Below are 14,758 nucleotides of genomic sequence, written 5' to 3' on the forward strand. Positions count from 1 at the left end.
TGAAAACCTTGCATATCCAAAAAGTCAACTTTTCCAGGAATAAAGAAAAACAGCCTCATTTTCAGACTGACAGCTCAAGCTCAGAGTATGAAATTGACTTTTGAATGGGTTTTAGAAGTGCCAGGTTCAGAAAAGTTACCTAGGGCATCACGTTGAGTGTTTTCAAATGACAGCAGTGGTATAAAAGCTAGTTTTGTGTATGTGTGTCTGTCTGTGCACATTCACGTGTGTTTTTATGCCTCTTGATACCAAGTTAAATGCATCCTGCCCTGTCTTTTGAATATGTGTGGGAGCAATTTGTGTCAGTGTTGAAGCTGCTTGATGCTATTATAATCCTGCTCCACACAACACAAAGCAATTAATCTTTTAAAAGGCACAGGGGAAAGAAGAGTGTGCGTAAATGTTTCAGTGAGTATGTGACGTGCATGTGTGTATACATGTGTTTTTGCGCGCAAATGTGTCTGTGCATGTCACTGGCATAGGTAATGGCCAGGAGAGGTCATTTCAGTGATGCTTTTAAAGCCTCTTCTCTGCTCCAAGGGCAACAATTAACATTCAACAGAGAGAGACCGAGAGATAAAGCGAGAAGCAAATTGAAAAAGCGAGAGGCAGCAGACAAACACAAGTGTGAGAGGAAACGAGCAACAGAGAAATAAAAACAGAGCCAACCCCAGATAAAAATGCACCGATAGGGGGACAGAAAGAGAGATAGAGGTAAATTAGCATGCACGGTGGCTGCTGTAGCTCATGGTAGCTGATGCATTTAGCGCAAGCTAGTGATTTGGAAGACAAAGAACATACTTGAGCCAGACCACAGAGGCACCACTAGCAAAGCACTGTGCCCTTTTAAATCACTTTCAGGCTCCCACAAAAGCACAAGCATGCAAATAATATTCATACACAAAGCAAACAAAAGTTGTGTTCACATTGGAATGTTTGAGTTTGTTGTCAGCTTGAAAAGACTTAATGCAGCTTTGCCCGACTGCATCATCTATTCCAGAGCTGTCATTGCTTACAGCTACTGTGAGGCACTGTGGTCCAGTCCAAGGGCTACAGGCAGGTTCAGTGCTGTTTGCTTGCATAAGCCAGTTTTGTATTTCAGTGAAAGAAATTTTGACTCCAGAACTCATTTTGCTTTGGTGCAGGAGCAGTATGTGTTTGTTCACGATGCCATCTTGGAAGCATGTCTGTGTGGAAACACAGCCATACCAGTGTGTGAGTTCAGAGCCATTTACTACAACATCAGCAGGTTGGACCCACAGACCAACTCCAGCCAGATCAAAGATGAGTTCCAGGTGAGCACGCACATTCACACCCGTTTGTCTTTTGTCATTTTTGGGAACACTCGCCACACGTGCATTTGAACAACACCCTAGCTGATAATGTGAATGTGTGGGTTCAAGTTAGATTGAAGGTTCAAATCATTGCTTTTCTGCCCGTCAGACTCTAAACATAGTGACCCCTAGAGTTCGTCCAGAGGACTGCAGTGTGGGTTTGCTACCCAGAAACCACGACAAGAACCGCAGTATGGATGTTCTACCAGCAGACCGATGCCTTCCTTTTCTGATTTCTGTGGATGGAGAGAGCTCCAATTACATTAATGCTGCATTAATGGATGTAAGTTTTTGTTTAAATGTCTGATTATGTATGTGTAAGCTTATCATACTTTGTATTGTGCTTTTTGATTGTTATTCGTTTCACCATTCTAGAGCCACAAACAGCCAGCGGCCTTCATAGTTACTCAGCATCCTTTGCCCAACACCATGGGTGACTTCTGGAGGTTGGTGTTTGACTACAACTGCTCCTCCATTGTAATGCTCAATGAAATGGATGCAGCACAGGTACAGGTACACACACAAAAAAATTCTACAAACATGTTCTGTACTTATTTTTGTCTAACTAACAAAAATACACTAGACATCAGCACCTGAAACTGACTGTACTATCAGATAGCCTGATGAATGTATCAGAGTTGATTTTTTTATTTACTCTATCACTTGTCTCTCCCATTTATTTCTATTTATTGCCATTTGTAACTGATTTGTAACATGGGCTACAGCAAGGATTCTTAGCTCATGGATCTGGCCAAGAAGTAAAACCTGTCCCACTTACTGGAAAGAAATGTCATGTGAATGTACTTGTTCTAACTGGTGGACTTCATTTTCTCCAACCCATTCTTATTTTCTGCATTTTGTCTTTTTCTTCCAACCTTTGTGTTTGTTTTCTAAAGTTATGTATGCAGTACTGGCCAGAAAAAAATTCATGTTGCTACGGCCCTATTCAAGTGGAGTTCATATCTGCAGACATCGACGAGGATATCATCAACCGAATCTTCAGGATCTGCAACATGGCTAGGGTACTAAACGTTTACATATTTAATACAGTACTTCTTTTATTTTATAGTTAAGTTATAAAAAATTTTATGAGATTAGATGTTTTGCATGTAGAACATCTAAACAGCTTCAGTTTGTCTTTAGTCGGTGTCCTGGAACACACTTTGATAATTTCTCTTTTTTTGTCTTCTCTTCTCCTCCTTGACAGTTTTCAAATTACGAGTTCATGGCTAGATTTTGTGGCGCATTGCTTAATTCAAAGTCATGGAGCGCCTTTGTGTTTTAAGGCCTCTTCTTAATAAAATATGTGTTGTGGATTTCAAGGGACTCTATTATTTGACAAATGAAGCACTACTTTCCTGACACTTACTAGGAATACAAAATGTGTTTAAAGTTCAAGTAAAAGCAATAGATAGTGAAACAGTATACCGTGGAACACACCATAACAATACAGCAAAGACATTTTTTCATTGCATGCGACCTTTACTACGCAGTAGGCAGTTGGCAAAAGGATATGCAGCAAGGCTACCTGAGTCCTGGTTTGGTGACTACATAGAAAAAATGATAGTGATGTTGAATGTGGTAGAATAATGACAGTTGTTTTCTTTTTAACTCTACCTTTTTATCCTCCTCTTCCTTTTCTTGTCTTCTCCAACCTCTATGCACCTCTGTTCCCCTTTCACTTCTATTTCTCCTTTTCTTTTCCTTCCTATCTTCCTGCCTCTTCTTGTTACCCTCTTTTCATCTCATTTTCTAACTCATCCATGACCGCTCAACTCTAGTGGTGCCTTATCATCTGCATGTTCCTATGTATAGCACTTGGAGAACTCCCCGCTACCCTGCTATCTATATTCTCTCTCTCTTTCTCTCAAACACATCAGCGGTCTAGTGTGAAATGGCTCATATCATTGCCATAACAGCACATCCCACACTGCGAGTGCAGCTCCAGCCTAGCCGAGTCTCTATCGCCAATCACTTAGCCATCAAATGAGCAGAGAACAGTGAAAAAGTGGAAGGGAGAAAATGTTCGCAAGAAATACATGACAATACAAAGAAATAGGGGGAACAGACAAGTAGAATGAAGACACATAAATGCAGGGTGCAGAAAATATTTTAGATTAGTGTTAATTGGTATAAGAGACTGGGTAATTTAGAGAAAGATGGACGTAGAGTAAAGGAGAGATGGAAGGGGAGAAAGTACATGGCAGGTGTACTGAAAAGACAAGGAAGGAAAAGTGGTATAAAAAATGATACTGCTGAATTTGTTTGGTTTGTGTGTAAATGTCAATGTGCATATGCATTTGTGACAAACATCAGTAAATCAGTCTGACAGTGATGGTGGATTTTGGTATTTTACTTGGTGCATGCCACTTGCCTTGGGCTAGACGACTGAAAATGTGCCATGTCTGCCATGAAATTGAATTAAACATAACAAGCTAAGGTCTTTGTTGAATCCAAGCCTATTTCTTTTGAAAAGACATTTGTTCAAAACCAGGAACTAATTGGAGCACAAAAGCCTGATTACATACAAAATGTGTTTTATGTATCAGTTTAACAAAATACTTACTTGGGTGGCATGAATGGCAGTGTCTCACTGGAATAAGGTCCTGGGTTTGGATCCAACGACTCGTTTTGTGTCCTTCTCTCTGTATTGGTATTATGACTAGCAACCTGTGCAGGGTATGCTGCTTTTTGCCCTTTGCCCAGTGGGATAGGCTCTAGCCTCCTCATAGTCTGTAACCAAAAAAGTGGCTAAGAAAATGAATGGATGGATAATATTACCAAATAAGACCACAACTGAAAAACCAACTCTGTATTTGTTATAGTTGACCAGCTTTTCATCCAACTTTCCATATCATTTAAGCACAAACAGACCTGTTAGATGCAGATATATTTTCTAAAGTGAGCCAATGGGTTTCATTGGCCAACTTTGGTCTTAATTCTGAAAAACGGTAGCTTTAGCAATATCGCTGTGCATGAAATTGAAATGGTTCCATGGAATTACAGCATGATGTTGATTGTTGTGATAACAGCTATGTCAGCAGTGATCAAAACCCTAATCTTCACGTTTCTCTTCTTAGCCACAAGATGGTTACCGCCTGGTGCAGCACTTCCAGTTTATTGGCTGGCCAGCCTACAGGGACACACCTCTCTCCAAGCGCTCCATCCTGCAGTTGGTCAGGAGATTGGCTAAGTGGCAGGAACAATATGACGGAGGAGACGGGAGGACTGTGGTACACTGCCTGTAAGTATAGTCACACAGACACATGCAGACACAAATAATAGAAAACGTGATGAAATAGTAGACTGGAACAGTCACTGCTCAGTGAGATAACAGATCAACATAAATGGCAAGACAAATCTTCCCTTAGAGTGTATGTTTGTGACAGACAGAGAGGGAAGATGATTATAAAGTAAGCTGTGCACTTCTATAAAAGAACACATACACACTTTTAAGACAGATATTCACACACAAAAACACACTTTTTGTAGTTTTTGTACATGTTGAGTACCATTTCATGCTTTATGTTGTTCCACTTATCTGTCAAATATACACATGCCTCAGACTCAGCATTAACCTTGTGCTTGAAAGCCATATATATTCACTATTGATGTCAAAACGTCTGAAATGTCGGTTCATAAATGCTGTGAGACTTGTTATGAATTATCTTCGTTAAATATAAATGAGGCTCATGGCTTAAAAAGCCTGGAATGTGTCAAGTTTTAAAGAGGTCATCATTCATCTCTATTGTTATGTTTGGCTGTGCTGATGCATTATGGATCACCCACACGTCTGCTTGTGCATGCTACATTCAGATGTCCAGGTTTATTCAGTGTTTGGTACGGTGCTACTACTACTTCTGTTTGTACCAAATATATTTTAAACAACACTACACAATGTTTATTATACTACATAGATGAATGTGTGTTGGTATAGAAGTATAAAAACATAGCTCAGCTCGATACGAATTCACCCTATTTGAGCAGAGCAAATGAAGCTGATAATGAGGGAAGGAAACAGAAGCTGTAAAATCTATAGAAGAGAGAACTGCTAACAGTAACGTGTGTACACAGACACTGCCTATCTGTGGTGCTCATCCAATCAGCTCTCTGTGTAACAGCTCATTGGACCAATGAGGTATTGATGTGGGGTTTTTTGTTTTTGTTTTTTTAACAGTTTTTTGCTTATTAGCCTTTTCTTTCTTCACGTAACATAAAAAGAGGCAGACGTAAAAAAGAATAATTTTCATATCCTAGTTCTGAACTAAATTTACAGATTGTAAGTTATTTTTGAACATTTAAAAATAAATGTCCGTTGTAAAATAATCTGTCACTGTCAAATATTTTGTAAAGCTCTCAGTACATGGCTATGACTGTCATCCTTTTTCTGCCTGAAAGCCTAAATGGTTTAAGGCTGAAGCTTGTAACAGTCTACACTGCTACGGAACAATGTGCAATTCAGCTATTAGCCCTTATATGGAGAATAAAAGTTTAATAACTGGTGTCATATATGTTAGTAATCACATGCTTTGACCTTCATTTCAAATAACCCTGTCACCTATAGATATAGATATGATATTAATTTGAGTAAACTCTGTCAATCACTATAAATTAAATGCTCAAACTGGTATTTTAAAACACATTCTATTTAAATCTGCAACACGTTTAATTTCTGTGAAATTAAAACACTAGCAGATAAATTAAGATAGGAAGACCATTTGGGGACTAAATTCTTTAGTTATGCTCAAATCCAGTAAATGTGAGCGACAGAGATGTAAGCTGTCTCTGCTTCTGGCTGAAGACAGCTACACTGGCTAATCAACCCCAGCTATTGATTTCACAGACTCAGTAATACTAGCGATAAGTAGAAACATGATGGTTCCATCAGTAGATAGTGAAAATTGATTATTTTTCTGCTCTTCACTTGTCCTGAAGGTTGGAATTTGATGCGTCTTTAATACTGAGCACATGTCTTACTTTCAACAAGTCACACTGGGAGGAGCTTTTAGAAAATAGTGAGGAGTAGCACACTTAATTCAGCAATCTGCGTTTGCTGTATTTATCTCGAGTTATATAGATATATATTTTAGATAAAGCGAAGTAATAAAGATAAGGTGCCTCTTTCTAACAAATTACTCATATTCAGCATGCAGCAGTTCATATCTAGACTAATGTGATTTCAAGTATGCCACAATTCATTTAAATCACATAGGAATTTATCTCATACAAACCACTTAACCACCAACCACTGACTGTCAGATCCTTTTCGCAGTAGATTTAGTTGTAATGTTTTGGATTTTGGTTTTGGCCGCTTTAAATATTTCACCTGAAACTGTGGATGAAGTAAACGCTAAAAGTAACCAATAAACAGGGGATGGCATCTAAACAATTTGGACTCCAATATATTAAAATGATTTTTTCAAAGCTCAAATCACATACCATACACAAAGGCGAACAAGCAAATATCAACCATTTATAAATACCTTTAAAAGAAGTGCTAACCCACCCACTATAGTAACCCATCTCTTCAGAGAAACTGGATGCACAGCTACTGCAGGTCACTTTCTTCCTAATATGTTCATCAATTCAGTTTGTTTTAAACTTTATGAAGATGTAGTTTGCCTGTTGCCAAAGAGTGACGCTACAATTTTAAACTTGTAGTTTGGAAAAATTTAAAATTAAAACATCTATGGGAAAAATTAATGCTTGTTGGTGTTTGTTAGTCAAAATGAGTATTTTCCTTGCCCCCTGATTGCCCAGACTTTGGGCAATTTAATTAAAACAAAAGTAAAATTTTCTAATTGCCTAGGGTTAGAGTTGTAGTTAGCCATCACTGATGATGGCTTATCACCTTAGGGAGTTGGACCATCACAGTTATAGTCAATACTATTATTATTATTATTATTATTATTATTATTATTATTATTATTATTATTATTATTATTATTATTATTATTATCATTATTATTATTATTATTATTATTATGACACCCCTCTTCTCATCTATCATATCAAATTTAGTGCAGTGTTATATTAACCAAGAGTGATGAGCCAAAATAGTGTTTTATCCATTTACTGATCTGAACACTAGCATTAGTCTAGAAACAAATTACAGCAAATATTCTTTTTAAATCAGCCATATTCACACAAGGCTCCTGTAGTCTAGCTAACACAATATAAGGTGACTGCAGTTGAAGTGGCTTTTTAATTTTGTTTGACGTCAGAGATGAACCACTTTTCAAATCTGGTATGTTTCTATGAAGATGTAAAGGTTACTCACTTTCCTTGACTGTTACTGCTACTTGAGTCCTGACAAGTCTGAAAAGTTTCATTTTCTGGTTGTTGTTCAGTACTTCATAATGTTCATGTATTTTAGCCCTAAGATGTATTTGACAGGACTAATGTAAAATGTATTTGCTTTCATTTTTTCACCATTACTCTAGAAATTAGTTTCTGACACTGAAGCAACTGTCTGAAATTTTAATCTAACATGAAATCAAGAAGTGCATGAGCAATACTTTTGCTTTTTAGTTGACTAATAACTAATGAAATTCAAACTAATGGGTGTATGTATGAAAAGGAAGAATTGCAAGCTTGCAGTCTGATATTATTGTATAAGTGGTTCTGAGACAGCAACAAAAACTTTCCATATTTATTTTTAACCTTCTGAAGTGCTTCTAAAAAGCTTAGATTATAGACTTTCTATAAAAAATTCAGTCACTATCACTAACAAAGGTATTCCGAGTAGACTGCAAGCTGTAGCCGCCTTGGCATTCCTAATGCAGAATAGGTAGGCAGTGGATGATTTTTCTGATGGCTGTCACTCCACCTCGCAGTACCTAAATGTTTTATTCAGTCTCAATACTGAAGGAATTCAGCTGGAACCAAGTGAGATGGGAAAGTCTGGAGCTGTTTTCATGGTGGGTGGTCTGACTTTTCACTGGCAGAGCACTGACTGCTGATTGGGGCATATAGCCAGTAAACACACAATATTTAAATATATATATATATATATATATATATATATATATATATATATATATATATATATATATATATATATATATATATATATATGTATACATAAATATGTTTGTGTTGCTGGATCACTTTATACAGATGGCCCTTTGTCATCTATATAAAATGTTCATAAAGGCTTTTATTATTATTTTGATTTAAGTCAAACACATTTGTTCAAATTTCTAAAATCCATTAGTGGCCTCTTTCTGCATACAGTGGCAGGTTTCTTTGTACTGAATTCTCGCTCTGTCACTTGCTGTCACTCTCTGTCCCTTAAAGCCTTTTTTCTCAACTCACATTGTCATACTTGTCACTTTTAATGCTAAAGAAACATCTAATATCTCCAACTTGGCTTTCAGGATCCTATTTACTCTCTACAGTGACTTGTTTTTCTGAGAGCTAATTAAACATTGTTTAGCTTTGTAAATCTGCTTTTTTCCACATTCTGTCATCTATACAGGCTACAAGAAGGAATATAACAACATATATCACCAAACCTAATAATTTTTCCTTATATCCCCTTAAAATGTTACAGGTTACTAAACAGAAACCATTCGTTAAATACGTCACAACAAGCAAACTAATTTAACCTCTATAGCCTGTTTTATAAGCTTTATTAAATTTCCAACTAGTGTTTAGGGTCCATACAATTTCAGGACATTATCCAATGACTGTCCTGGATAAGCAGTTAGGAGAATACCCCACAAAACTTTTCTAATATTCTCTCTACACCTGTATCTTTCCTTCATCTCATTCCATCCTGCTTTCTTTTTGACCTCACTATGATTTTCTTGACCTCCAGCTATGTTTCCAAAATGGTGATGATGTTTAATACTGAAGAGCCTCTGTCTCCCTTTCTCTCTTCATTTCTTGGTTCTACTCCTTTGTTCCTCCTCCTTTACAGAACTGGTGGTGGACGTTCTGGAACTTTCTGTGCCATCTGCAGCATCAATGAGATGATCCAGCAGCAGAATATTGTAGATGTTTTCCACACTGTTAAAACCCTGAGGAACAACAAGACCAACATGGTGGAGACTATGGTAAGAAATCACAATACATACGTTTTTGTCTCTGTGGTAGCAAACATGCAAGTATTCTCACACTACCAAAAATTTGTATTCACATACAGACAGGTCACAGCTGTTTCAGTGCTTTTCTCATCTCCTTTGTAAAGAATTTCTCAATTTGTTACTCACACCCATGAACACCTGCTCACAGATGCAAGGTAAATGGATTATAACAGGCAATGTTCAGTATTTGCCAAAGCTTTAGTCCTTTAGTGGTATAAGTGAAGATTTAATTGTGATTGGCTATGTTTTTTGGGGTTTTATTTGTTTTTTTTGTCACCATAAAGCAAAGATGTGGGTAAAAAGTGCTGGTGACCCTAAACTTTTTAAAAACTGGCTTTAAATTCCTAAAGGAGAAAAAGGTAAAACTGAGATGTCTTTGAGGTGATACCTCATGGTGTCATGGTGTTCTGGAGTGGCATAATATTCAGAGATATGTCAGAGAGTTGCCTATGGCACCCATATGATCTAGCTCCTCCAATCATGTGATTACCCAAAACATATTTAATGTATGAGAAGAATGAACCAGTCGGACAACTTGAGCAGGAAGAAAAAAGTTGTACAGAAGTCTTATTTACAGCTATGAAATTTGCAATGTTTTTATGATTTCTTTCTTTTTTATTGCCCAATTACCCCATCGATTCCCTTGGATTACTGTTTAAGAATAGCATTTATGTAAATAGTACCGGAAATGTTCAAATGTTTTTAGTTTGTTATCAGCAGCTACTTAATCTTGGTAGTAAGCAGAACAGCTTCGCACAAAGTGTTTTACCATTCAGTGAAATTAACAACAAATAATGTAAAGAATTCAAATAAGTATGGATTTATTTGACTCTTTGTTTTTTGTCAGTCAAAGATTAAAAGTGTTTCATTGTTCTTAATTCTTTGCCAAACATCCCAAACCATGAAACCATCTGGACATCGCACGTCATCACAGCTAGAGAATGATGACAGAATTGTTCATAAAGATGTGGCATTGGATTAGTTCACCCACATACTGCAGGCCAGCCAATCCAATCCTTTGCTGTCTGGCTGAGGCCAATATTATCTGCTATGCTGATAATGTTATGATTCTCAGTTCATGAATTATGACTCATTTTCATTGGTAAATATATGGAAATTGTGTTACTGTGTTCTATACTCGTCATCGTCGGTTGCATATTATGTTGTGAATTATATGTCACGAAATTTCATTTTTTGGTTTTGATTACAGTGCTCCAGTACTTTTTTTTTTATTTATAAATAAGTCAATATTTAGTAAATAGTTATGAGCGTAGAGTTTGGTTTTATTATACATGTTTGAAGTTTAAAGCCAAGCTGGGAGTGCAGCTATACATTTATATTGAGAGTTTGAGGGAAACAAAGCCAAATTTCAAGAATTTTCTGACTTAGCTTTGCTCGTTGTTTTATTTCTACACAGGAACAGTATAAATTCTGCTATGAAGTGGCTCTGGAAGCGCTCAACTCCTTCTGATTGGGTGTGGGCTAAACATCTCTATTCCCAATCGGCCATTTGTCGATGCCTGCCATTCTCAACGCAACACTGGGAAACACGGAGGGCAATACTGCTTTGTGTTGACCTGAATCCGACTGACTGAGCGTGCCTGTGTGTGTGGGTGTGTGCACGCACGTGTATGTGCTTGTATTTGAGTGCATATGCACGTGGCTGTGTGTGAAGAGAGGGCATGCTTGCATATTTGAGGAAGTCTTTATCTATATGCGTGCCTGCAACAACACACACAACAAACCTGTACAGAAGAGGGAAAAGGCAACAAACATGCACACTGGTGATTTTAATGTCTGTTTGCTTCAGCAAGACTGGGGACTTTATATGCTTGTACAAAGAAAAAAAAATATGGTAAACAAAAGACAAATGTTTAAAAGACGCACCACTTTTACTCCTCTATTTCTCTGTCCTCTCTGCTGGGCTGTGATGTGACTATTGTACAGTATTTCCTTTTTAGATATATTCTACGCCTTGAATGTTGTCTCCCTCTGAAGGCTGGATGCCCACTGGAAGATTTTTTTTGGTAACTCTCAAAGGGAACAGAAATGTACGTTTTTTTTTTGACCATGACTCACTCAGCTTAGTTAACTCTTTTTTTTCCCTTCAAATTACATGCTGATTCCCTTTTGCCAAGTTAAAAGTTCGTTTGAATTATACTCGTAATTCTGTAATTGGCCTGAAAAGAAAATATGTTAGCATGGTTGTATCTTTTTTATAGTTTTATTTTCACGGAGTTCAAATGTCAGAAAAACACAAGAACAAAAAAATATATATAACCTACAATAAGTGGAGTCAGGGACACTGTGAAAAAAAATAACAGTAGAAAAAAAGGAAAAAAAGAAACCTGCCTTAGATTTAAGGCCAAGTCATGTCTCTGTTCTAGCTTTTTTTCACTGGGACAGTGGTGGTTTCATAAATGCTTTTGGAAGGCTTAAAAAAGACAAAATTAAAATCTTATTGTGTGCATCCACCCTTGCTGTAAATAGGATAAGACAACCACAATCAAACAAACAAACAAACAGGCAAACATCAGCAACTGGTACGTTACAAATTAATGTGATTTCAAAACACTATAACTCTAAAAAGTTAATGTCACTGTGTTACCATACCACAGACCGTCTCCACAGAAATGTCAAAAAAGCCGACATATTGTTCGCATATTGCACATTTAGCTAATGCCGCCGCATTCAGAATAACTTTTATAAAATTTGACTTTTTTATTATTTATTTATTGTGACACTTTTGGTACAGAATATGAAACAACCAGATAATACTTTGTCTCTAATATGATAACAGCACTACTATAATTTATTGAAAATGAGTCCCCAAATTCCCCATAAAGAAGTCAAAAATGTCCCCCCTCTAAAAACTACATAAACTATAACTTGCACTTTTGCATGTTTGTCCATTTTGGAACATTTAGACTTGGAATTCCTGACATTGAACAGCCTGGGGTAAATTCAAAACTGAAATCAGTGTTTGGTCATTTTATAGCAATTTGCTTAAATGTGAAATTGTTCAATAACTGAGTGTAGCTTACAGACGAATTAATCTACTTTAGTGTTGATGACTTGATTTTAACCTGGTCTACAGTGTTGTGAGTAGTCATTGATATTGGGCCACTATTTGGGTCTAAAAAATAATCATTCAAATGATAAGAAATGAGTTAAACCTGCTGAGATTAAGAAAGGATTTAAGAATCCTTGATACTTAGAGCAGACTGGTAAAGAGTTCAGTAATTCTATGTATAATTCTACCTATAATAAATATCCAAGCTAAGGGATTGGGCCCATGTTTCCCCTATAACCTATGATTTAAAAAGAACATCACAAAACAAAGAGACAGGCCACATTTACATTTCTTTTATAATTAACGAATGCTTTACGTCAAGCCCGCTGAAATATACAGATATTAAAAATACATTTGAGAAAATCACTAACAGGAAATGATTTCAGTTAGTGTTTGACCCCAGGTTGAAAGGCAGTTAACATGGCTAATAGTTTAGATGCCTCTGCACCTTAAAGAACGTGTGGGAGTGTGGGAATTAATGAGAATTATGCATGGCATTGACCTCAGCTTCTCATTATCTCCTACTCATCTGGTCAGACTCTTCTATGCTATCCCATTTTCCCCTTATCCCAAAAGACTAAACCAGAATCTCATGTTATAGATACACCACCTGTATTTATATGAACAGCCTCTGAAATGTGTTGAATCTAAAGGTGATACTATTTTCAGATCTGTTTTACCTCTCTCTAAAACACTGTCATTCTAATAAAAAGGACCAGACTGATGGCTTAATTTTCAAACACTCAAAAAATCAGACTACTGAAGTGAATTATCTTAAATCCCAATGCATTAAAAATACATAATTGTCACCAATTACCTGATTTACTTTTTTCCCATGCGAGAAAGTACGAACATTTTTAGATGCATTAGATTTTTTAGAATGATTTCATATAAAGTTCAGCTTCTGATGAACTTTTCTTTTGTTAGGAAACATTTCAGTGCTTATGGCAAGAGCTGACATACTTGTAGTTAAATGTTGTAGCAAACTATTCAATCTGTGCTTGCGTTGATTTATTTTTATTCTTATTTTTCGCTGGAGTCCAGTCAGGCTCGTTAATGGACCTATCAAAATAGTGAGAGTGCTGTATTGAAGACAATGTGAATGCTGGATATCTTGATCCTTTTGTTCACTGATGCTTTATTTTATTGACTTGAATCATGGCCCTTCATATGTATTATATATTTTTTAACGTTCTTTTAGATTATTTTTGTCTTGAATTTGTACATTTCTTTTGTATAATTATTATTCTGATGATTATTTGTCTAGCAAAGTGCTGTTTAGATCTGGTGATGCCATTACCATTGGTTGTTTAGTTGTTTGAAATGTGGTTAACATGAAATAAAGGGACCAAAATGTTGAATGTGATGTCGTCTCTGTCTTCACAGCCTCTAATTTTGATGTATGAAATAATTACGCTAAAGCTGTCAGAGACATTCTTAATGTTTGAGGGACTTCACTTCACTAGATCATTTTCTCTCTCTTCCTAGGTGATCAGTCAATTTGGCAAGTAGGAACTAACCGTTTTTAACTGTCAAAAGAATTAAGGATATTAAACCTACCAATTTTTAAATTTCCACCTTTAAAGTCCATATTGTGATGCTTATTTCTGATAAATTATAAAACACAGCCAATATCCACAAACAGGGACTAGATGCATAAAACCTTGTGCATAATCAAAAGCAGACTTTGAGGTTAGAAATTTGTTTAAATCTCTGTTTGGCATAAAAACAAAAACCTGCCTATGCCTATGAGTGATTGACAAAACAGAAAGAAAGAGCAAAAAACAGGAAATAAAATATATGAGTAAATGTAAAAGTCACCCTATAACATCTATAAAGGATCTGACCTTGAGGTCTCCACTGTTTCATCTCATACATGCCACAAGCTCTCACTGTGACCCCAGAACTGAGGCTGATGGAAAAGTAAGAAAAACCACAGGTCTTTACTGGCTGTTCCCCCCCCTCTTTCTAATCAATCAGATTCAGTGATGAACGGAGCTCCAAGCCAACAGCCTCATCCTTTATTTAGCTAGTTGATTCCCAAGGAGCTCATAAATATGCATGAGCTTGAGATTAGCATAGGCACCAAGGACAGGGCCTGTACCTTGGCATTATGACGATCAATCAGAAACACTAAGGGGCTCCTCAGAGGGAAGCTGTCTGTCAGCTTGGCTTTGGGCTGAGGTGATGTATGCACACACACATAAAAACGGTACGCTCAAAGCATACATAACACACACATAAGTCTGCATGCATCTACA

The 14,758-nt window shown here is 36.7% G+C and overlaps 1 protein-coding gene across 8 annotated transcripts in view; it reads left to right on the forward strand.

The window, feature by feature from the left end:
- ptprt (protein tyrosine phosphatase receptor type T) overlaps positions 1 to 13,858 on the forward strand; it is a 310,219-nt gene extending 296,361 nt beyond the window's left edge. For all 8 annotated transcript variants that reach the window (XM_026167283.2, XM_080301696.1, XM_080301697.1 and 5 more), the window contains 7 exons: positions 1,146 to 1,295; positions 1,444 to 1,617; positions 1,710 to 1,841; positions 2,231 to 2,356; positions 4,415 to 4,578; positions 9,259 to 9,394; positions 10,842 to 13,858. In XM_026167283.2, coding sequence (XP_026023068.1) covers positions 1,146 to 1,295; positions 1,444 to 1,617; positions 1,710 to 1,841; positions 2,231 to 2,356; positions 4,415 to 4,578; positions 9,259 to 9,394; positions 10,842 to 10,895 — 936 coding nt within the window. In that variant the 3' untranslated portion in view covers positions 10,896 to 13,858. The remainder of the gene's footprint in view (positions 1 to 1,145; positions 1,296 to 1,443; positions 1,618 to 1,709; positions 1,842 to 2,230; positions 2,357 to 4,414; positions 4,579 to 9,258; positions 9,395 to 10,841) is intronic.
- Positions 13,859 to 14,758: the final 900 nt, after the last annotated feature.

The sequence above is a fragment of the Astatotilapia calliptera genome, chromosome 5 (assembly GCF_964374335.1).
Source record: "Astatotilapia calliptera chromosome 5, fAstCal68.1, whole genome shotgun sequence".
Lineage (NCBI taxonomy): Eukaryota > Metazoa > Chordata > Actinopteri > Cichliformes > Cichlidae > Astatotilapia > Astatotilapia calliptera.